A 23,278-nucleotide genomic window follows, 5' to 3' on the forward strand; every position below is an offset into this window, starting at 1 on the left:
CATCCAAATGCAGCAGCAATGGACCACGGTCACCCCACCCTCTCCCCAAAGCCAAATCCAAATGACTAGTGGCTGATTCCACTGCCCCTTGTAGGCTGAGAGGTCCCCTCCTGTGTGGGAGGCCTGCTTCCATCGTCCTCCAAATGACAACCATGCCACTGATGGTCTTTCTGGGAGTCAGCCCTTCGACAGGCATCATTTCATACGGGCCTCCCAGTGACCCTCCGAGGCCCCTCGGAGCTGAGCCGGGAAATGGCTCATCCTGGCTTCAAATCATTTGCCTGGAAGGGAGCAGGCCCCCCTAAAGCACTGATTCATAACCTTGCACTACTCCCCCACCCCGATACCGCCTGATGTGGAAGAATGCAAGTCCCAGTAAGGGCCTTAGTGTCCCCCCTGCCAGCCCACTCCCCGCCTGAAGTCATGAGGGGCTCTCAGCTAAAGTGGCGGGGGCCGAGCCAGCCAGAGAACAATGGGGCCGGGGCGAGGGGGAGTTGGTGGGGTTCCCTGGCTGCCTTGTCATTGCCATAAACCTCATTACCTCGCAGTCCCCTAGGCTGCCTCTCTCCTTACCCAAGGCATCAGCCGGCTTCGCTGCTGATTCCCACACGGCGTGAAAAGCTCTTAAACCCCCTGCTGTATTTTTAATGGGGGCAGTGACTAATTTAGCCCTACGCCACCAACCGTCAAATCAAATCTTCTATTGGTACTTACTGAGGGCTCACCTGGGCTCCGTGGGGTTCGGGATAAATCCAGAGCTGGAGAGCACCCGGAGTTGGTGTTGTGGCAAAAGGCCTGGGAAAGGAGGGTCCCATCTACAGTCTCAGCACTGTCTCAGAGGCAGGCTCGGTGGGCATGTGACTCAGCCTGCAGCTGGGTGCACTTGGGAGAACCCTGAGACCTACCCCGAGGGCTTCCCCAAACAGCCAAGCCTTCAGGGGGCTGCAAGTTGGAGTTCACCGACTTCAGGTTCCAGGAAGCAAGAACCCCGAATTCTAAGGGTGACACTTAGCAGGGGCCTCTCTGTGCTTCACGGGTGAAAATGCTTTTTGAAAAAAAGAGCAAGTCCCATCTGTGTGAGAATGTTATGTGAGGTAGCAGGAAGGGGACTCCTACAGGTCAGCAGAAGCCCCTTGATCGGGGAGCCTTCAAGATGATGGGTATAATTGCTGCAAATTCCACGCCCGTGACTTGGTATTACATTATAATTAGGTGCAATCTGTCTGCCTGTTTCATTTCCGCTCTGCAGAGGGTAATAACCAATTTCCTTGCCCCTTGTGAAAAGTTAGCGAGGAAGGGCTTCCCTGGGCTGGTCTGGCCGCTGATTGGTGAGTCATGCCAGCATGACGGAGGTGTGGGGGACAGCTTGAAGGTGGCCCAGGAGGCTCGGGGTGCAGGGTGGGCTCAGGGCATTGGTGGGGCACCAGTAGGGCAACGAGTAGGCCAGGCAGGCCAGGTACCAGGGTGCAGAATGGAAGAGACACTCCCTCTCTGGGCTTGCAGGTGCAGGTGGGCTCCTGGGGGTGAGCACCTCCTGAAATTTCACATCCGGGGCACTTGATTGAATCACTCTAGCTCCGATTGGGAATCTGCTACTCCCCCAGCTCCACTCTGGAGCCCCCAGACCTGGATTTCATGGGACTGGGAAGCTGCCCTTTGCCTCTGCCATTTCTCCCAGCCCTGGCCAAAATTAGAACCCAAGTCCTATCTGGCAAGGTGAGGGCTGACCCTTTGCCCATTTGCAGACAGCACATTGGAGAGCCATCCCCAGATAGGAAACCAGAAGGCATCATGGATAAGTGACCAACCTGCCACACAGGTTTGGAAATGCTGCCCATTGACCCGGGAGCCTCAGTTTCTCCATCACAAATGAGAAAATCAGAGTCCTTGATCTCTATGGGTTCTTTCCCTTCTGACTTTGGTGTGGCCACTGCCAGTTCATGCAATCTGTGTGTTAAGTCCCTACATTTCTCAAAAGAAGTGGGGTCTATTGTGTGCCGGTCCCCAGGGGCATGTGTGAACCCATGGGAACTTGCCTGGAAACACCCCTCACTGGAGATGACAGCCCCCTCCACAGCCCAGGCTGGGGAGGAGAGAAGCAGGCAGCCGGATGCTAATCGCATGGATTCCCTTTATTGAACTGTACTAGTTACTGCAGTCAGATTAAGTCACATTTAAAAGCAGACCATCCAGTTGCACTGAAACCGATTATATTCATTACATAGTTTTAATCACTGTCCGGTGAACTGGCAAATCCAATCAAAGCATTAGTCTTTAATTAAAAAATTAAAAGGAAATATTCAGACAATAGCCAAGCAATCACATCACGATGCACAATTACCTAGAATTGCAATTAAAAAGTAGTTAACCAAAGGGGGGAAAGAAAAACAAGAAAGAAAAAATAAAAAAAGAAGCAAAGGAAAAAAAATCACACTAATCCTTTTTTTAAAAACTATCAATATAATACATGAAGGAACAAAGGACAATAGCCTCAAAAAGCAGGTTTCTCTAACACTAGAAATGTAGTCTGCGGCGGAAACTCTAAAAGCACACTAGCTGTAGCAGGACAATAAAAAATACTGAGCATGGAATACTTTTAATCTCTGCCATTAATATTCATTTCCAGCTGCTTATAATAGCAGCGCCTCATGGCCAAATCATTAGAGTTTTACATCTGGGTTGCAAATGACACTTTGATTGGATGTAATGTTCAAATGGCCCTCCCCACGGCGTCTCCGGCAAGCCTTCTGCGGAGAGGTGTCCTGTCGAGCGGTCCCTCACTGTGCGTGCTGGCTCATCGTGTGGTTCTGCAAAGGCGAAGAAAAGGAGACGCGCATGAGGGCAGAGGAACGGAGAGCACGCTGGCCCCTCCCACCCGGTGCACGAGAGCTGCAAAAAAGCGTCTCGATTATTACCAAACAAAATGCAACACGCAAAAAAAGTGCTCCGGGGACGCAGCTGCCAAGACGGCACGTTGATTCGGGGGCTTGGGGATCGGTTCTGGTGGCTGCCAACCTGGGCTCCCTGTAATTTTTTTTAAGGCCATTCAGGTCTACGTGGAGGGAAATGGGAATGGGCTACGTGGAGGGAAAGAAGAAATGCTGGGGAGGTGGCAGGAATTAAAACCACCTAATGACAAGGAGGAAACTATCTCTGACTGCCTGCAGGCTGCCCCCACGTCCCCCTCTCCATCCTCCCTGTGGCTGCTCAGAGCCTAGCAGAGGGAGACAGCAGATGTGCTGCACAGCTCTCTGGCCAAGAAACACCCGAGTGGGCACAGACACGCAGAGGCAGTGGGCGGCCATGGAGCCTGCAGCCCAGGCAGGGGACAGGTCACCCAGCAGGAAGGGGCCTGGGAAGAGCCTCTTCCACTGGGCTCTGGGAGCCTGCCCGTGTGGCCACGTGACACTTCTTGGGCCAGAAGAGGAGGGTGTTGTGCCGTTTGGCTGAATTCGCCTGGGAACCCAGGGCCCAGGTGGGACCCTGGAGCCAAATGCTTCCCACTCGTCACAGCCAATGGCACATCCCCCCTCCTGCCAGCCAGAGCGGGCCAGTAGTGTTGATCTGTTTTTATGGAACCAACAGCCAGGGGGTGAGGGTGGGATTTGGCCTTTGAGAACCCAGTCTTTTTGTTTCTTTTCGGTGGTCTGGGTTGCAAATCCAGACCAAGTGCATCCAAGCCTCAGGTGGTGCTCCTCCTCATGACCCAGGCAGAGAGGAAATGAAGTCCACGAGGGATGGAGTGGCCTTGCGTGGAGTGCACAAGGGCTGCTGATCCGGGGTGAAGCTTATTAAGGATGCTCCTGCCCCTGTGGCTGGCTGGGCACCCCGGCCAGCGGCCCTATGACTCCACACAGGCTGGGAGCAGTGGCCTGCAGCTCTGCCGCTGACCACCAGGGGGAAGAAGAGGCGCTGTATCCTTCTCCTGGACTCCAGGTCTGGCTGCAAAGTGGACGCCCACAGCATCTTCTGGAGGCCTGGAGCCCAGGTCTGAGATGGGACTGCGCCTGCTTCCAGGCACAAGTCCCCTGTGGCAGCCACCCTACACTGTAGTCACTGCAATGGCCTCCATGGTGCTATCACTGACCTCTCCAGCCAGCTCCTGGTCAAGGAGAGGCAGCCCCCAACACCCCATCCACACAGAGAAGACACAGCCCCCAGCACTCCATCCGCTGATACTCGCCACGCAGGGTGCCAAGGACACCGGTGCAGGTTGCATGGCTGGTGTTTAGCAGGCATGGGTGCTATGTCACGTTGCGTGCGAATCACTTGCAATCCCCACAACAGCCTGACAAGTTGGGACATCAGCAGATGAGGAAATCGAGGCTCAGGAAGAATACCATCATCAGCCCAAGGCCAGCCAGCTAGGACGCAGGAGGAGCTGAACCAGGCAATGAGAATCCAGGGCCCCACAACCGGATGGGCACCCCAGGCCGGCACCAGACACAAGCCCAGACTGCCACATGTCCTGGCACCTCGGGATGGGGTGTCATGGACCCAGAGCACTAGGCAGGTTGTCTGAGGCCACAGATGGGATGCAGGCAGTTTCCATGGGAACCCACACCCTCCAGCCAAGGCACCTCTCCTTGTACTTGCACAGGGACAGCCTGCTAGTCCTGGGGGAGCCGGCCCATCCCGTGCACAGACCGTCCTGCCAGCTCCAAGTTTCTTCTGTCTCAATTTCACCGGCTCTCTCATCCCTCCTAACTGAGCCACACACAAGTCCTCTGGGTATACAGATCACCTCCCCACCTAGAAGTCCCTCCAGGTACCACCTGACACCTCCCACACACATTTACATACCTCTCCTGGGCAAGTCTGGCCTCTACAGAGATCCCTTCCTTTCCCATCCCCACAGCACCCGGCCCAGTGCTGGGCACACAGTCCTGACAGGACACCTGGGCCTCCAGTGCCTCGTGGCAGCATAGCAGACACAGCTGCTCAGGCACAATCTGGAGATCTCACTTCCCCACTGTGCCCAAAGAGCCAGCGGGAAGTGGCGGCTATCAGGTGTACTCCATTCCTTCTTCCTAAGTGGGGAGCTGTGGAGCAGGAAGGGAAGGGGCAGTCCGTATTTTTGAAGGCACCAATGAGAGGGTAAGCAAACAAAGGAGCGCGTGGGTCGGGACAGACGGGGGACGGGGACAACTAGTGCAGGGGAAGGAGCAGCACAGACAAAGGCAGGGAGGCTGGGCTGAGTGTGCCAGTGTCCCGGGGCCCAGGCAGGCCCAGGGTGGTGCCAGCCCACAGGTCACCTGGAGGGATGGCGGGAGAGCAGGCCACAGACTGCCCACCAATGTGGACTCAGGCAGCAGAACACCAAGACGGTATTTAAACTTCACCAGATCCTTGAGGACCACACACCGCCAACAGGGTGCAAGGCAGTGTCCAGGGACCTCTGGGTGAGGAGGCAGCCTCTTGCTGGGGTGCCAAGCACAAGGCCAGCGGAGGCACTCGCCGTCCACCCTGGCTGCTGGGAGCTGCCAGCTTAGCAGTCCCGAAGGCGGAACCTCATGGTTCCCGAAGGCGGACCACGTGTTAGGAAACTGTGGGGATAAATGACAGCAACAGTGGCCCTTCTCACTTAAAGAGCCACAGCAGGTGGTTCTGAGATGGAAGGGTAAAATTTTCTTCCCTGAAGTATATTTATATTTTTTTTATGAGAACAAAAGCCCAGGATGTCACAGCAGATGGAAATGTCAAAACTTGATGCCCCAAGGGAACTGGGCACCAAAATTCATCCAGTGTGGTGTTATTAAGTACCTGCTGGATGCTCTGCTCTGGGCTGGGCACAGGGAGGGGTAAGGAGAAGTCTCCAGGTGGGTTCACCCCTTGAGGGGCCTGATGTGAGGGGCGAGACACACAGGCCCCCAAACGTCCGCGGAGTGTGGTGCAGATGGCATCTCGGCCAGGAGGCTGGTCAAGACCAAGTGTGTGTGTGCGTGTGTGTGCATGTGTGCGTGCATGGTGGAGGGGACCAGGTGCTGAGCTGAGGAGGGCATCAGCTCTGCCACAGGCCAAGGGCAGTCTCTCCAAGGGCAGAGGGGGTGCTGGGGACCCTTGTCACTCCCCCATCATTTACACACCGGGCAGCCCCAGGGGAGCCACTTCCAATGGGCACAGTTCAACAGTCCTGAACACACTCGAAGCCCCTTCCCCCTGGGCTGGGAGGCGTGGCTGGGGGAGGCCTTCCTTCCTAAGAGTTCCTTCCACCCGCCATGGTCCTCACAAGGGCATTCTGGCTTAATGTCTAGTTCTCTGTTTATGCCTGTGCTATATTTAGCCCCTCGGAGAAGGAAGAAAATCGTTTTTTAAAGATGCCGCCGACCCGCAGATGAACACTTCCCTGCACCATAAAGGCCAGGGGTGGGGGCCAGGGAAGGACGAGGAAGACCTGGATGGAGGCCCGGCATCCACACCGGCCTCACTACCTGCCAGGGAGACACAGGTGTGGGGCAGAGAAGCAGGTGAGGAAAATAAAATGGGGGAGTGGGAGGGGCGGGTGGTCATGGCTGCGGCTGCTGTTCGCCCATGAGCTCCTGGGATCGGAGGTTTCTGGTGGAGCCTGATTTGGGAGTCTCCGCCTGAGATGGGCAAGGTGTAGCCTGGGGTGGGCACAGAATTCTGCACACTCCCAGAAGTGTTGGGGTCAGGCCTAGGTGGGGTCCTGGGGAGACCCACAAAAGGAGCCCCCTGTGGAAATCAGGACTCAGGAGCTGCCCCCCCCACCCCTGTCACACGCTCGGCCTCTCAAGGGAACAGCCCAGAATTCACTTACACTCTTTCGTTCATTCACTCAACAAAGCTTTATTGACTCCCTGCTGGGTGACAGCCATGAGCTCCTTGCTGGGAATTCAGCAGCAAGGTGTTTCTGATCCCGAATCCAATCTCGAGTCTGAGTTGGGCCCAGAGGGACTGGGCCAGGTGTATGGGGCACCAACACAAGCCGGAGTGGGCCACATGGAGGTTCAGCTGGGGTCCAACTCTGTCGGGAGCCCACCCCACAACACAGCACAGAAGCAGACCCCCGCCCTCCGCCTGCAGCACGGGACTGCTGCTCCAGATCTTGGCTCCATTTCCTGTTCTTTGCCACGGGACCCTGATCCATCTCCCCTTGATGCCCACCCACTCCAGTGTCAGTGGGGAGACTGTGCTGTGTCATGGTGGCATGAAGCAGCGAGACATCTCTGCTCATCCCGGGATGCACTTCACCAGGTGACCTCAAGGCAGGCGGGAAGCATTAGTGGGCTGGGCTGGGCTGAGTCCAAATCCTACTCTGAATTCAAATCCTACTTCTGCCACTTACCAACCATGTGGCCTCGTAATAAATGCCTTGACTTCTGGGGACTGGGGCTGCCTCTTCTGAGGTGCCCTGAGGACCCAGGAGACAATGCGCGTGTAGTTATATCCCAGGCCTAGCCATAAGGAAGTGCTGCACAGGTCTTCCTGTGGTGTCCACCAGGGTCTTCCTGACCAGACAGGTGGCTGGGATGGAAGGGCCTCTTGCTCCCTGCTAGTACCTACAAGTTTAATGGACTGACCAGCGGAGCCTCTTCCTGCTTCTCCCAAAGGCTGCTGAGGTCTGAGGAGTGTTCCTGAGGTGGCCCAATCTTGGGTGGTCCTGGGCAGCAGGCACCTGGTGAAGCCCCCATTCTCAAGACGGCTCCCCTCCAGCCCCCAGGTAGCGTAGCCAAGCCCACAAGTCAGTTTCCCCTGCCTCTGGGTACCAAGTGGGATACCTGGTGAGGAGGGGATGCCGGGGAGACTCCACAGGGAACGGGGGAGGTGTGGCTCACCCACCCACCCACTCCACAGATCTGTCCAGAGTCTTTGTCCGTCATGTCCCAGGCTGGGCCTGGAGCACCCTGGATGCAGAAGCCCCACTCCCTCCCTTGGGGAACCCATGCTCCCCATGGTGAGTGCAGGGGTAGCTAGACTCAAAGGCCCTAAAGACCCTAAAAATCAGGAAAGAAAGACTTATCCCTGGAGAACAAGCCCTGGCTCTGGCCCTTGAGTCCCTACAGCAGACTAAGGGCACAAGAATACTTAGCCACTCACCCCCAGGATTTCCCACCTGTTCTCCCTGTCCCCTAGCCACCTGCAGAGCCCAGAGGCCTTCACCTGGACCCACATCACCTCGCTGCCCCTCCTCATGGGAAGCAGCTCTGGTGGACCCCCTTCCTCCCCACTCCTACAGTAGTCACTCCCTGGCAGGCTGCAGCCACCATGGCTTTACAATGGCCTTTCTCCAAGGGCAGGGACCAAGTCCACAAACTCAGCAAGTCCTCTTAGCCATGGAGAGAAAGGGAGGTCCACCAGGCTACAGTCACAGCCATGCTGGACTCGGGCAGGAGGGAGAAGGGCTCTGTTAGGGTTCATTTCACAAACAGGGAGCTTGGCCTTGTGCAGTGGGCAGCAGAGAGAGAGAGAGAGAGAGAGAGAGAGAGGAGAGAGAGGGAGGGAGACAGGGAGGGAGGGAGGTGGGCAGCTCCTGGCCTTTTCCAAGCTTGTGGCTGGAGCAGGGGTGAGATTTCACAAAAAAGACCACAGAGAGAGGACTTCTGATGGGAAGAAGCTGCCCTCCAAGGACGGCTTGCCTTAAGGTTTGCACTGTGTGTGAGTGTGCGTGCGTGCGTGCGTTTGTGAACACACACAGAGACGAATGCATTTCCCGGGCAGGACATCCCATCTGAACAAACCGCCTGAGACGTGAATAACACCGAAGGTGACCAAGGTTTTTCGTGGCTCACCCCGTCGTGCCAGGCCCGCTTCACACCTCACTAGTATTCACTCTTCCAGCCCCACGGCAGCGCCCTGAGCTAAGCGCCATTACTGCCCCTATTGTACAGATGAGAACGCCGAGGCCCGGAAAGGCTCAGGTCCTGGGGCTGGAAGGCGGCGCCGATCGGCACCTCCACGGCCCGTCTGCAGAGCCCCCTCCGCCGTGGCACTGCTCTGCCTGTGAAATGTGAAAAGTGCAGCATATGTTGGGGGAGCGATGAATAATTCAGCTTGGCAGAAGCGCAGGGCATGTGCTGCGGAGACGAGCCTGGATAGGAAGGCGGGGGCCTTATTGATGAGGCTCCGTGATGCCAGACGAGGCAGCTTGCCCTTAAATCTGGGCCATGGGGAGCCATCGAAGGTATTTGAGCTGTGGAGTTACACGAGATGCAAGACACAGGGAGAAGAAGCTCATGCCTTCAGCCAAAAAGGTGTCTCAGCGGGGTCTGCATCTCCCTGGGCTCCGGGCCTCTGCTTCCTGGCTAAGCCTCCTCCCGGCGCACACTGCTCTCTTTCCCTTTGGGGAGGGTGCACACGCAGGCAGCTCTGCTTCCCTCTCTGCTGTGTATCACCTGGGCAGCCCCTCTCTGCTTGTGAGCACTTATTTTTAGAAGCATTTGACAATCGTCCAAGGGTCTAAGACGAACAGATGGCCTGTCTTAAAGGCTCGTATGTTCGCTAGTTTGCACTTCTGACAAACGGTAAGCGCACTCGAGAGCGCACCATAAACAGCCCTGAATGAATACTCAGAACACAATTTAGCTAATGCACGTCATTAAAATTAGGCGTGAGCAATGGCCAAGGCTCCCTCCAAATGCCTGCCCAGTGACGCGGCGGCCCTCCCCCAGGGCCCAAGCTATGACGTGGATGCACCCCACTTCCCCCAGCAGCCCCCACCTGGCAAGCAGGTATTGTGCCATTGACACCAAGGGCAGGGTGAACTTTGACCATGCAGAGGAGACACCCACCCTGGGCGTCAGAGTAAGTCCCCTGACCCGCTGGCCTGGGACAAAGCCCTGAAGCAGCTCACAAGGCAGAGGAAGAGCAGCAGCTCCTCCACGTGCAGCGATGTGCATGAGGGTTTCCTGTCTCTGCCTCCAGACAGGGAGACAGCCTGTCGTCTGCCACTCCAGAGCAGCAGGAAGTGAGCGTCACGAGGCTCAGGCAGGGAAGTGCCGGGTCTCTGCGCGAGCCTGGGTGCACCCCATCTCCGCGCTGGGAGGGAGAGTCCAACTTCCAGGGAAAAGGGTCGGTCCAAGAACAGGAACAGATTCAGGGACCCAAGAGTGGCCTGGGGGATGTAGGAGGAGGGGCTACATCCAAACAGCCTCTGACCCAGACTTCTTCTGCTGGAGGTTCAAGGCCGACCAACCCTGGCTGGGCTTCTTTGTTCCGCTCTACGGAGCCCACAGGGCGGAGAGCACCTCCCCTCTCACCTGCACCCAGGACATGGAAGACAGAACCATGAGTTGGAAACCTCGTCCCTCACATGAAAACACAGGAGAAAATGTGGGGTAAAAAAAATCCAATAAAATCCCACGGGGACACGTTCCGTCCTGCTTACATTTTGAAAATAAAACTCATGGGAGAATAGACTATTAGGAGGGAACCGAAGCCTTCTATTATGGAACCAGCCTGTAAACAGGCTCCCATGTCGAGCCACCCAACAAAACAAGGGAACTCACAATACTTGCCCAGGGGACCGCACACTCAGGGGAACCACACTTTAGCCCACAAATGGGCCCAGGCGGTCTGTTTGTGAGCAAAGAATCGAGGGCAAGAGGCGAGACCTTGGCCGCCACACAAGGGAAGTGAGAGTTTTATGGCTGTTGTCACAAGCAAAAGGAGAAGAAATATTTCCAGGGCGACTTGTAGATGTGTTGCCCTGAGGGGCCAGGGTGCACATACCCGACCCCAGGTCCTGAGTTAATGTGGCCACTGCAGCTCTTGCTGTTTTTCCAGAGAGGGATCCCTGGTGGCGAGGCCCCTTGGGAACAAATTGGAGACTCAGCTCTGGGAACAGGCGGTTCCAGCGATGGTGTCCCAGGTTCAGTTCTGTGGACATCTGCACTGGGCCTGTCAACCTCGTCGGCCTCTGTGAAGCCTGCACTAACCACAGCAGCCAGGTGCCTGCTTGGACCCAGGCCAACAGTTCATCTCAAATCTGAAATAACCCGCAGTCCCCTTCCCTCAAGGAGTGTGAGCCAGACCCTCGGAAGGTGTGATTCCAGCCTGACAGAGTCAAGCCGGAAGTGAGCAGGCCTACCCACTGCAGAGCCTCCAGGAAGGCCCAGGGAGGAAGTGGGGACACAGTGGCATTGGTGGATGGTCTCCCGAGACCTCATGAAGGCCTCTCTTTCCACTTCAGGGCTAATCTGCCTTTTTAGATGGACAATTGGGAAGACCGAGGCACAAACTCTCAGGAAGTTTTTGTGTCAGGAAAGAGGGCTGATGAATTCCTGGAGATCCACGTGCCACGGGCAGGGTTCCTCCAACCCCGTGGAGCTGCGTGTTCAGACCAGGCCTCGGGCTGGGGGCTGCGGAGATGCCGGGGCCACACGGCCAACAAGAGCAGCCCAGGTGCAGAGCAGCAAGGCTCAGCCAGGACCATCAGTCTCAAGAATGCAAACTTCACGGAGAGGGGGCGGAGCGCGTCAGCCCCAGGGATGGCTGTCCCATGGTCAAGTAGGCCCCGGGTCACCAGGGCTTCTGCTTTTGCCAAGAAACTGGAAATCTAGATTTCTCTTCAAAGACCAAACTTCCTAGGTGTCTAAAGCACTGTGCATGTCAATCAAAACAGGTCTGCAGGCCGACTGTGGCTTGAGGCCTGGTGTTTGTGAGGGCCCAGGATGACCCAAACACCCTCACCACACTAACAGGGCTGGGCCCCCCATGGCAGGAGGTGGGGGAGAGCAGTGCTCTCAGGTGGCAGATGGCCCAAGGACTATTTAGGGTTCTCATCAGAGGAAGGGGAGGTGGGACTTGGCTCAGTTAAATTCCAAAGAAGAGGATAGAGGGTAGAGGGAGACTCCGGTGACGCCGGAATTGCCTGCCTGTCCTGGCGCGGCTGTCTCGGGAGTTGTCCTGCCCGCTGACCTAAGTGTGTCTGAGATGTGCCAGGGCGAGCACAGCTGGTGACACCAAGGCACATACAGGGAGACTAGAACCTTCCACATGCCCAGAGCCACACAGGACCCCCACATGAGCATCTCAGGGGTTGTCTCTTCTCGATCTGGACAGACCTGTGCCCCTTGGTGGTCATAATTATCCCCCTCAAATTCTCCTGGCTTCCAAAGGCCCCAGAGTCCTCTGGACCCATAGCGTCCCCAGGGGCAGAAGGAAGGAGTGGTATGGAGGGACAGCATCTTGAGGCACTTATGAAAGCAGTGAGTCAAGCAGGACTGCTCCCAGGTCCCCCACACAACCCCCCACCCTGTGCCATGGGGACTCCACACTCAGAGCTCACACTCCCGTCCACATACACAAACTCACAGATCCCCCCATGTCCCAAACTCACTGGCACCCCTTTGGAACACCTCACCCCCCACATACTCACTGATGGCTCATGATCACACGCAGGTGGCCTCCCATACACACATTCAGGAACACCCCTCTCTCTTTTTGTGTGTGGATACCACAATAAACCCCCAGGCCCACACCTGCTCCACAATCGCGCGTGCACACGCACACGCACACACACAAAAACACTCAGACTCCTTACATGACAGTGCTGGGAAGGTGTCAGGGGATGACCATGTGATTCTGGCATGGGTCTCCCCACACTACGTGACTAACCTTCCCCGCTGCTGGGGGGACCCCTCCGACACTCCCACCCGCCTGGGCCACGGGGGCCCCCCTGAAGTCCATATTCCTGGGAGAGGGAAGCCAAGCAACCAAGTGCCTACGAGAAGCCCAGATGTGGTCTCCTCAAGGGAGGGTCCCTGCTTGAGCCCTCCTGGGTCCCCGCTACACCCAGAACCAATCCTGACCGGGATCAGGAGGGCCCTGCGAGGTTGGGTGCTTGCTGCCCTCAGCCTGAGTGACCGTCTTCCGTTCCCCCAATTCCCCAGCCACTCCCTCCACCGCCCTCCCAACAGCTGTCCTGCTGCCCAGTGCTCCACACAGCCCCGTTCCAGAGCCTCTTCTCTGAGGCCCAGCCCCGGCCTGGCCCTCCCGCCCTCCCAGCATGGCACAGCTCTGCACCTGCAGAGGGTTCCTTCCAGCACCTTCCTCGGCTTGCCATGACCTGGTCATCTACCCATCATGGCCACAGACACCGCAAGGCAGGGGTGTCATCCCTCGGCTCTCACAGTACCCCAATGTTGGCTAAGACCCACTTGGTAGAGACTCCAGGAGTCTTCTAGAAGCCTGCAAGCTAGGCAGCCAGGCAAAGCCTCCAGCCACTGGCCAGGGACAGGAGAGGAAGAAAGAAGTTCCTCCCCCAGTGCCCTTTGTTTCCCCTCCACCAGGGCATGTTAGACTGTTTTATCATTTTTTTCCAGGAGGAGAGATCTTTGGGGACACTACGCTAAGCGGAATAAGCCAGCCGGAGGGACAGGTAATGCTTGACTCCTTTTATATGAAGCAACTAGAGGAACTGAACTCACAGAGAAAGTCGAATGTTGGCTGCCAGGGCCGGGAGAAGGGGACTGGGAAGGGAGTGTTTAACGGGGACAGAGTTTCAGTTTGAGAGGACAAAGAGGTTCTGGAGATGGGCGGTGGGGATGGTCCCACATTAGGGATGCACTCGATGCCACTGAACTTACACTTAAAAATACGTGACACGGGAGACCTTATGCTGTGTGTCTTTGACTGCAATTAAAAAGAGAGTGGGAAGGATCCTCCAGGGTAAGCGGGTCAGGTGGGAGAGAGAGGGGCCCGTTCTGTACCACCATAACCAGGCTCAGGCCCCTTGCTGGGTGGCTGCCCCATGTCTCTGGCTCCAGGGCTGAAGTTGCACAGACCAAGGTGGCCTGGCTGGAGGACAGCTGCAGTACCCAGGGGACACAGTGCCACCTGCCAAGCACTAGTGGGTACTGGCTCCAAGACCATCTTCATTTCCAGGAAGTGGAGGGGCTTCCTCTGTGACGCCTGAGCTGACCAGTGGTGGTCAATGCAGGCCAATGGTGCAGCTTCTTCCAGTGCCAGGCCATGGAAGCACAGACCCTCAGGAGGTCCAGGGTTCCCGCCCCTGAGCACTGAGATGTGCTGCCGAAAGGCCTTGCCTGTGGTCACTGGCAAGCCAAGGGGACGGGGCCCTGCTGGCTGCTGGGAAGAAATGTGTGAGCATTCCCGGGTTCCAGGGTAGGGAGGCAGGAAGTGGGCAGGAAGCACCCTGGACATGTGAGGAACTTTGCCATCTTGGAAACAGCTGAGGTGGGAGGGAATTTTCCCCCTTGGTTTCTTTTTCCTGACTCTTTTCAGGTCTTGATAATTTCCACTACTTATTCATCAAAATGCGACAAGCAAACCCAGCTCCACACAGAGCAGCACATTTCACAAAACGAAAACCAGGACAAATAGCCAATAGCGGGGACGGAATACTCGAAAATCAGGGCTGCACTGGAGAATCTAGGTCACACGGTCACTAATTATACAGAACACGTATGTTCAGGTCCCCGAACTAACGCAGTGCTTTTTAGGTTTTGCAAATGATGTCTAAAAAAACTTTGATCGGATCCATTCTACTTTCTTAGAAATTATTGTTAATAGTAAAACTTTCCTGCGTCTTCAAAATTCTAGGAAATTGCCCACGCTGATGAAGAGGGTGGTCACCCTCAGAAAACATGGCCCAGCACCCCCCAAATTGGCTCCCTGAGCTCACACAGCTCAGCCCCCCTTGCTCACAGGCCCCCAGGCTGCAGGGCCAGAAGTTCCGAAGATGGACCTAATTTGCTGTGATGAATTGTGTGCATGCACCACTGATCAAAACTGCAGCTGAGACCGATTACAGTTAATGATGGCCACGGTTCTTGTGAAACACGTAGGTGTGCACCCTGGCTGGTCCAGAGACGGAGCCGGCACAAAGCAAAGGGCAGAGGCTGACCCCCACCCCAGGGAGGCGGGGTTCTGTGGGCTGCCCAGCTCTGGGAGGCTGGGCCCGAAGAACACTGCCTTCCCTGTCCTCTAAATTCACTCAGCCGCCAATCACACCGTGGGCACACTGTCACTGTCCACATACCTGCCCGCCATGACAAAGTGGTCTTTAGGACAGGATGGCTCCCCTTTCAGCACCAGCGACTCTACCCCTGTGCCGCTCAACTAACAGGTGTGTGAGTGTGTACGCACATGTGCACGCCGTGTTAAGGTGGGGAGCGGCGCAGGTAACTGTGGGGTTAAGAGCACACGAGGAAGGGACCATAAAAGCTCTGCAGTTCCCAACTCACGAGCATGCTCGGTACTGATGGACAGGGAGACAGATGTGCTGCTGATGATGGAGAGGAGCTGGCGGGTGACGAGCAGATGGGTGGGTGGATGGACGGCGGATGATGGGGGAGGGGAGGGTTGGATGGAGGAATGGTGGAGGAAGGAATGTGCTGGGAATACGTGGGTATAAGGGAAGACAGGCTGGAGTTCAGATCTGGTCTCGGCAGACACTGTCTCTGTGACCCTACGCCTTCCCTTCTCTTAAGTACGCACTTACTCATCTTAAAGGTGGGGCTAATATGTCTACCTAGCAGACTTGACGTGAGGTTCACCAGACCATACACATAAAAGGTTTTACAATGCGTTACAGTCACTTCACACTGTCCTAACTAAACACCGTCCATGCAAAACCGTGGCAATCCCACGCTTTTGATGCAGCAGCATCCAGAATAAAAGTGGGGGAGACAAGGACAGTGTCATAGGTCAGGGCTGCAGCCTTGTGGGGCTATGCACCCAGCTCTGATTTTGTCAGGATGTCTTGTCACTGAGTAGGAGAGCAGGGTCCCCCACTCAGCTCTCCTATTCACAACTCAAACCCTAACAGGCAGAATGCACACCCACCCTTACCCTGAACCCCACTCTCCACTGCTGGTTGCCCACTTTAACGCCCAGTTCCCAGCCTCAGATTGCAAATCTGTAAAATTCTGTGACCCTAAAGTGCTTCTAGTGGCCCCAGTTGCTGAGGCACAAGCAGATGATCCTTGCAAACTGTTAAATATCTTGACACAAACTGGTAGATCAAGGTAGGCTGTGTTCACCTGTGAGACCTTTAAATAACTATATTTCAAAAAAGGGAGTTTTCCCGTGATTACGATGGTTAACTTTTACCTAGAGGTTAGTAAGTGCCACACATTGTTCTCAGCACTTTCATACATTAACTCTTCAATCCTCAAAATGCCTTTATTAGGTAAGGACACTGAGGCCCAGGAGGCTGACTCCCTGAGGCCACAGAGCCGGTCAGCACTGGACCCTGGCCACCAGCCCCAGATGCCATCCTCTTTAACCAGCAATGGTCCCATTTTACTGATGAAGAAACCGAGGCTCTTTCTGAGCCTTTCTGGAAAAGCAGCTTGCTAAGTATCTACCTGGTCAGAGGTGGCACTCAGATGTAAGCCCAAATGACCTAATCCTTAGACTATCACCTCCTTCCCCCTGGCTGTTCCCTGTGGTAGCCGCACCCCACTGTCCCCCCAAGTGACACTTAAAATAGACACCAAGCTGAAACTGTCACCTGCCCTCGCCCATGGTACAGCCACACAGTGACTCTCTTGCAGCACTGGACAAGCCCCAGCCAGCCGGTTTGATTCCGTCTAAACTGCAGCAGCAGAGCAAGTAGACCCACATTCATTATTGACACAGCAAAATTAATTTTCTGCCGTCGCCTCCGTCTCCTCTACCTGCCCAGCCCCCAGCCCGCGCCTCTCCTGTGAGTGTTGCCGGGCGGCCGCTGACTGGCGCTCCTGAAATGCCAACTTGCATTTCTCATCATTAATTTCTTTCTAAATGTCATTAGTAATTGTTCCTGCCCGACCAAAGAGTGCAATCCGGGTTTCCACCGAGACCGCCCTGGTCTCTTCCCTTAGCTGGAGGGGGCCGAGAGCCTCCAGCCAGGCCGAAGCCCAGCATCCTAGCAGGGGGCAGCTGGCCCCTCCGTGGACGAGGTGGGAGGTAGCCGGCTTCATCGAGATGAAAGGGGCCCAGGGTGGCACTGCAGCAGTGGCTGAAGCTCAGGCCGCAGGGCATCGGACTGCCCAGGTTCAAATCCCACCTCAGCCACAGCCCAGCTGGGCCTCGGTCTCCTGTCTGTAAAACGGGGACAGTAAGTGCACTGGCTGGACAGGGTTGCCCTGAGGATAAGATAATGGATGTAAAAGGCTTCCCACAGGGAAGGCTCCTTCCGCCCGCCCGGGGCTGCAGCTCAGCTCTGCCACTTACCAGCTCTGTGCCTAAGCCTGTCCCTCCCATCAAAAGAGGGATGGTGACCTCGGCATCAGCTCTGCCACTTCTACCCCCAGTCTGCTCTCCTCTGCCAGCCCCTCGGGTGGGGGGACTGGACACGGGCCTCCTTCACAATCAGTATTTTGTCTCCCCACAATCACCTGCCAAGCAAGGTCCTGGTGGCCCACTGTTCAGGTGAGGGTGGTGAGTCCCCAAGAAGAGAGCCAGCCGGATGCCCAAGGCTCACTGACAGCAAGAAGCGAGCCTGAGGTCTGCACCCTCTGGCCCTGCGCCCTGTCCTTCCTGTTTGCTAGGCGTCCTCTTTGTCCATGTCAGTGACAGGCGGAGCTTTGCACAGTACACATTTCTGTGGCTGTTGAACCAGTGTGGCACCCACTGTTACTAGTATTGTCATCGTTACTAAGAAACTGAAGGCATTTGGTCCCGGCTGGGACCGCGCTGGCGAGGGGCTGGGCTCGAGGCACACACAATAGCCACGGGCTCGAGGCTCCTGGCAGCTCCCCCGTGCCCATCTGTCGCGATGGCATGGTGCCCCTCTAAAGTTGGTTGGCCCCCTGCCCTAGGGCATGAATGACAGGCTCTGATGGGCAGACAGGCAGCCTGAGGCCGATTCCAAGTGCCATCTCTGCTTTGAGCTGGGCCTTTAGGGGAGGCTCCCCCGGTCCCCACCTGGGCCTCAACACACTTCACTGCTCAGGCAGGCTGACCCCGGAGGCTCAGGAGGGCATCTGAGCAGAGCTGGGCACAGGCTTCTGCCTTAAGGCCACCCTTCCAGATGCCCATGTTCCCCCTCCTCATCTCTAGTGACCATGAACAGCCACTGCACATACAGGGCTGTGTGGAGCAGTGTGGCCTGTGCCCCGGGCACAGTGCATGGCACTGATATGGTCCTCTGGAACTGGCCTCTCTGGGAGGCAAGGCCTGTCCACCCACCCTGGTCCACAGAGAGCCGGGCCTTGGCTGCTAAGGGCTGTGAGGGCTCTCTCCACTCTCGGCCTCATTCAGGGCTGAGGACACACCCGCTCAGGCCAGACTGCCTGGCATACGGCTCTGTCCCCCAGCGCCGTGTAAAGCTGGGGAGCCTCAGTTTTCCTGTCAATGGTTCTACCCTCGGGAGGCCCCTGAGACCGCCCCGTGAGGCCTTGCTGTCCGATCCCATGAGCACTTGGGGAAGGCCGTCTCGATTTCACTGCTCTTCCGTGAGGAGCCAGGCCTGTGCCCGGGGCTCCCTGAGGACAAGGCACATTATCAGTGCCTGCCTCGGTTTCCTCCAAATGTACATAGCCCCTAAACAGACACATGCAGCCCTTCAGGACACTCAGCCCATCCATTGGTGACAATGATGTCATACTTTACTGTGAACAGGGAAGGCCTTGTCCCCCTTGGACAGCAGATAAACCAAGGCTCAGAGACCCAGACTGCAGCCAGCCACACAGCAGCTTTCAGTGAGCGGGGACAAAGCCCGGGCCCTGAGGGGCCCAGCTGTGGGGCCATGCTGTGTGCAGAGGTCCGATGTCGAATTACGGGCTGAGTTATCCAGATGCGTGGGAATGGCAGTGTTTTGGATTTTGGAATATTAGCTTGTACATCATGCATGAGAGCGCTTGGTGACAGGACCCACGTGTACACACACGATTCATCCATGCTTCATACACACCCTGCCCGCGTTGCCTGAAGGTAACGTCATAATATCCTTCATGACTTCCTACGGGAAACAAAATTTCATGGTGCAGAATTTTCCACCTGCAGAGTCACGTTGGCCTCAAAAACTTTTGGATTTTTGGAAAGTTTCAGATTTTCAGATTAGAGATGCTCTACGTGACTGATACACTACATGACGCAACGCTGCGCTATAACACTGTCCACCACGAGCGACCATCAATATTTGGTCCTCATTGGTGTGCTGTTCCCCTCCTTGTGTGAGATGAGTGGTTTAGTGCAGCCCTCTGCGTCTCTACCACCGGAACATATCTGGCACTCCGTGGTCTCAGAAAACACCCGTGGGCAAGACGGAGCACCTGTGTGTCCAGTTAATCGAGTAAGTGAACCGCAAGCTCATGGATACCCAGACCACGGTCATGATGACCCTGGCGATGGCCACACAGGCTGCTGCATACCCAGCTTGACTCTGAGCCAGACCTGGTGCTGGAGGCTTTTAAAGTACCATTGCCTTTAGACCCTCAGAATTCCACAGGGAACAGACTGTCATTGCCCCCAGACTCCTGAGGCCCAGAGAAGGTCAGCAACTTGCTCACGTCCCAGAGCTGCTTGGTAGCGAGGCTGGGATTTGAAGCCAGGGCTGCAGGCCCCAGAGAGTGGGCATGCCATGCCTCCCGGGAGCAGGACTGGGCTCTGGCTTCCTGCCCCAGTGGGAGGACAGCAAGTGCAACGCCCTCAGCAACCTCCCAGTCTAAGCATCTTGTGCCCGTGGACCACAACCCAAGGCAGCCGCTCTCGTCCCATTAACAGAGGAGGCATCTGAACCCATCTGGGGGAGAATGTAATGGGGTGGGACAGCCGGGGGAGGGTGGCATCGCGCCCAGCCTCAGCCTCCTGGGCCTCTGGCCTCAAGAGTGGCCAGCTCTAGTGGAAATAACAATCTGACTCCCAGGAACTGTCCTTGCTGTCCCCCGGGGAGAGGCCCTGCTCTCCCTGCATTGCTGAGGTGACGAGGACTGGGCCACTCCAAAGCAGGACGGAGGAAGATACTGCTACCTACAGAAAGTGCAGCCAGAGCCAAATGCCAAGTGCGTGCCTAGAGCAGGCTCACTGTTTAATTACTATTAGTTATAATTACCCCGTGATCTGACAGTGGTCGTGCAGAGAGGCAAGGAAGCCGGCTCCCCCACTGCTCATCTACAAGGACCAGGGGGCTTTATTTTTTTTAAATATTTTTTTAGTTGTAGATGGATACAACACCTTTATTTATTTATCTTTATATGGTGCTGAGGATCAAACTCAGGGCCTCACACAAGCCAGGCAAGCGCTCTGCCACTGAGCTGCAGCCTCAGCCCCAGGACCAGAGGTTTTCAAGATGGTTTCCCAGAGTCTGTAGATTGCACCCCACCTTCTTTTTCTACTTTCCCTATTTGTGTGTGAGCTCAAGAAAGAAGAACGCACACCCCTGTTGGATGGATGGATGGATGAATAGACAGGTGGATGGATGAATAGGCACGGATGGATGGGTAGATGAATAGAAGGATAAATGGATGGATGATGGATGGATGAATGGATGATGGATGATGGATGATGGATGGATGAATAGACAGGTGGAGAGACAGGTGGATAAATGAATGGATGGATGAATCGATGAATAAGTGGATGGATGAATGGGTGGTTGGTGGATGATGGATAGACAGGTAGAGAGACAGATGGATGAATGAATAGACAGGTAGAGAGAGAGGTGAATGGATGAATAGATGGATAGATAGATGGATGAATGGACAGGTGGAGAGATGGGTGGATGGATAAGAGATGCATGAATAGATGGATGGGTAAATGGATAGATCAATAGGTGGATGAAGAGACAGGTGGATAGATGAATCTACAACAGAGGGAGACTTCAACCTTCAAATATCTACACTGGGGTGGGAAATCAAATCACTTGTAATCCATGTTGGTAAAGGGGGAGGGATTAAGTCAAGGACTGGAAAAGCCAAAGGAGAGAGGATGGAGGGGGCTTCTCAGAGCAGGGCACCTGGAATGGGCTGAAGCAGAGGGGAAGGGTGTTCAGCACCAGGGCGAGCAGTCACACACGTGTCCAGGAAGCCTCCAGCGAGACCTCTGAAGAGCTGAAGCGAGATTAGCCCAGCAGAATGCAGCAGAAAGGCCGCTGCCACCTGTCTCACTAGACCCACTCCAGTCCCACTGCCCTTTATTCCGTTCCTGGAACAGCTCATGTGTGTCTGTGCCTCAGGGCCTTTCCCCTGGCTCTCTCCTTTCCTGGAGGATCCCTCAGTTCTTCCCTAAACTGGCTATTTCTCCTCTTCAGGACTCAATGGAAAAGCTTTCCTGACCACCCAATCCAATGAAACCCATAATATTCCCGCACCCTTGCCCCAGCACTCACACCCTCACCTCCAGTTAAAACAGTGTTTTACTTCCAAATTTTATAATCGACAATTACCTAGTTCATGTATTTACTGACACATGGTCCTAGAAGGTCAGCTCTGTTGATTTCCCAGTTCTATCCCAGTGCCCTGCCATGTCACCAGCCCTGCAGTGTTGCCAGTACCCGGTGTGTGGGGTGGAGAGAATGAAGCAGACATTACTATTACTGTGTGTATATATGTGAATGCATGACCAATGTGATTCTGCAACCTGTACACTCAGAAAAATGAGATATGACATCCCATCTGATTCAAATGTATGATATGTCAAGGTCATTATACTGTCGTGTGCAATTAAAACAAATTTTAAAAAAATAAAAATAAAAATAATTTAAAAAAAAGAAAGTAGGGGGAGGGTGGAGCCCAGCGTTCTCCGGGGCGGAGCAGGCAGGGTCAGGAGGAGCTCAGAGCCCGCCCCTGGCTGGGTACCAGGATCCAGCCTGGCGGGCCACTTGCCCTCGGAAGGGCTGCCTGTTGGAAGACCTCGCTCTGCTTTTAATCAATTGTAATCATTTAGCTGGAAGCGGCGTGATCAGGCCCAGACAAGCGAGCAGCGAGAGCTAATCCTTTAAGCGCGCCCGCTGGATGCTGGGCTGGATGCTGGGCTGGATGCTGGGCTGGCCGCTTGGCGGCCCCGGGCCGGGCCCTGTGAGCGAGGGGGTCCAGCTCCAGGTGTGGAGCAGGCCCGCACTGCCCTGCCCAGCCCGGCCAGGAGGGAGTGGCGCGCATGCGTGCACGAGTGCACCTGCCAGGGACTCCTAGCGCCCAGGCCAGCTACCCCCACCAGGCCCGGCAAGCCAGAGACCTTTCTCTGGGTCAAGGCTTCCTCCCCACCACAGCCAGCGAGTCGCAGGCTTCCACAAAGGGCTGGAAGGAGGCAGCGCTGGAAGCACGAGGTCCCCGCCCCCGGCTCCTGTGCAGGGCGGCGCCTGACAACCGGCCCAGGGGCCCGGGGCGTTTCCACTGTTTCCACGGGGCTCACCCAGGAGCACATGTTTTTGCATCCCCTGTTACTGCCACTCGTGCTACCTGCTTGGCCCAACTACTAAAATAGTTCCTGGGTCCCCTGACAACGGAGGCTTTTTATAGTTCAGCACTGCAGGCCTCATTTAAATCTATTAGCTCATATAAATGGCAATTTACTTAAACTTTGGAGGGTTTCTGTTTGCCTCCGTGGCAAAGACAAATTTGGCTTTGGACGCCACTCTGCCACTTGGTTGTGACCTCAAGCGAGCTGCCAGACCTTTTCAGAGCCTCAGCGTCCATCTCCATCCCAGGGATAAGGTACCTGCTTTCTGGTTGTGCTGAGACCCTTCATGCAAGGTGCTGGGACTAGGCCTGGCCCAGATGGAGACCTGGGGGTGGAGGAGGTCAGGCCTGGGTCTTGTCGCGTTGCTCGGACTTACCCACCAGCCACTAACTTGGACGGCTAGCAGCATATTCCCTGCCGTGTCCCCTCAGGGGTGGGGAAGAGCAGGTGGTGAAGAACGGGAAGAACCTGGGGCTCTTAGGAGGGGGAGAAGCGTCCCGGGGATCCAGAGGCAGCTGGGCTGTGTGGGGAGAGGTCGCCCCTCCCCTCAGGTCGGCTTACCCCTGGCAAGGGGCCCACAGGGCCGCAGGCCTTCATCTGTTGAGCCCTGCGGCTGGAAACACAAGCCCTGATACTTGCTGGGTTGTTTACACCCCAATCGAATCTCCACACTGCCCTTCCCCGGGTCTGGAGAAAGAGGGCCTGGCCAGGAGAAGTGGAGGGTCCCGCTCCACACCCCTTCCCCCTTGCCATGCTACTCTGGAGACCCAGCTGCTCCCCCAGCCGGGTGCTGGGTGTCCAAGGCTGGGCTGCCTCAGGAAGGACTCAGAGTTTCACTTTGTTCAAACTCAGGCCAGAAATCACAGCCAACTCCAAGTGGGGGAAGCCCTAAAAAGCCACCTGATCCTCCAAGTGCCTGAAGAGTAACCGGCCCCCGTGCCCAGGGCCTTATCCAGTGTAACCTAGATGGAGG

At 55.9% G+C, this 23,278-nt stretch overlaps 1 protein-coding gene across 1 annotated transcript in view; it reads right to left on the minus strand.

The window, feature by feature from the left end:
• Positions 1 to 2,135: 2,135 nt before the first annotated feature.
• The window catches only part of Znf423 (zinc finger protein 423), a 318,207-nt gene continuing 297,064 nt past the window's right edge, over positions 2,136 to 23,278 (minus strand). The window contains exon 8 of the mRNA XM_027939114.2: positions 2,136 to 2,807. Coding sequence (XP_027794915.1) covers positions 2,778 to 2,807 — 30 coding nt within the window. The 3' untranslated portion in view covers positions 2,136 to 2,777. The remainder of the gene's footprint in view (positions 2,808 to 23,278) is intronic.

The sequence above is a fragment of the Marmota flaviventris genome, chromosome 18, assembly GCF_047511675.1.
Source record: "Marmota flaviventris isolate mMarFla1 chromosome 18, mMarFla1.hap1, whole genome shotgun sequence".
NCBI lineage: Eukaryota > Metazoa > Chordata > Mammalia > Rodentia > Sciuridae > Marmota > Marmota flaviventris.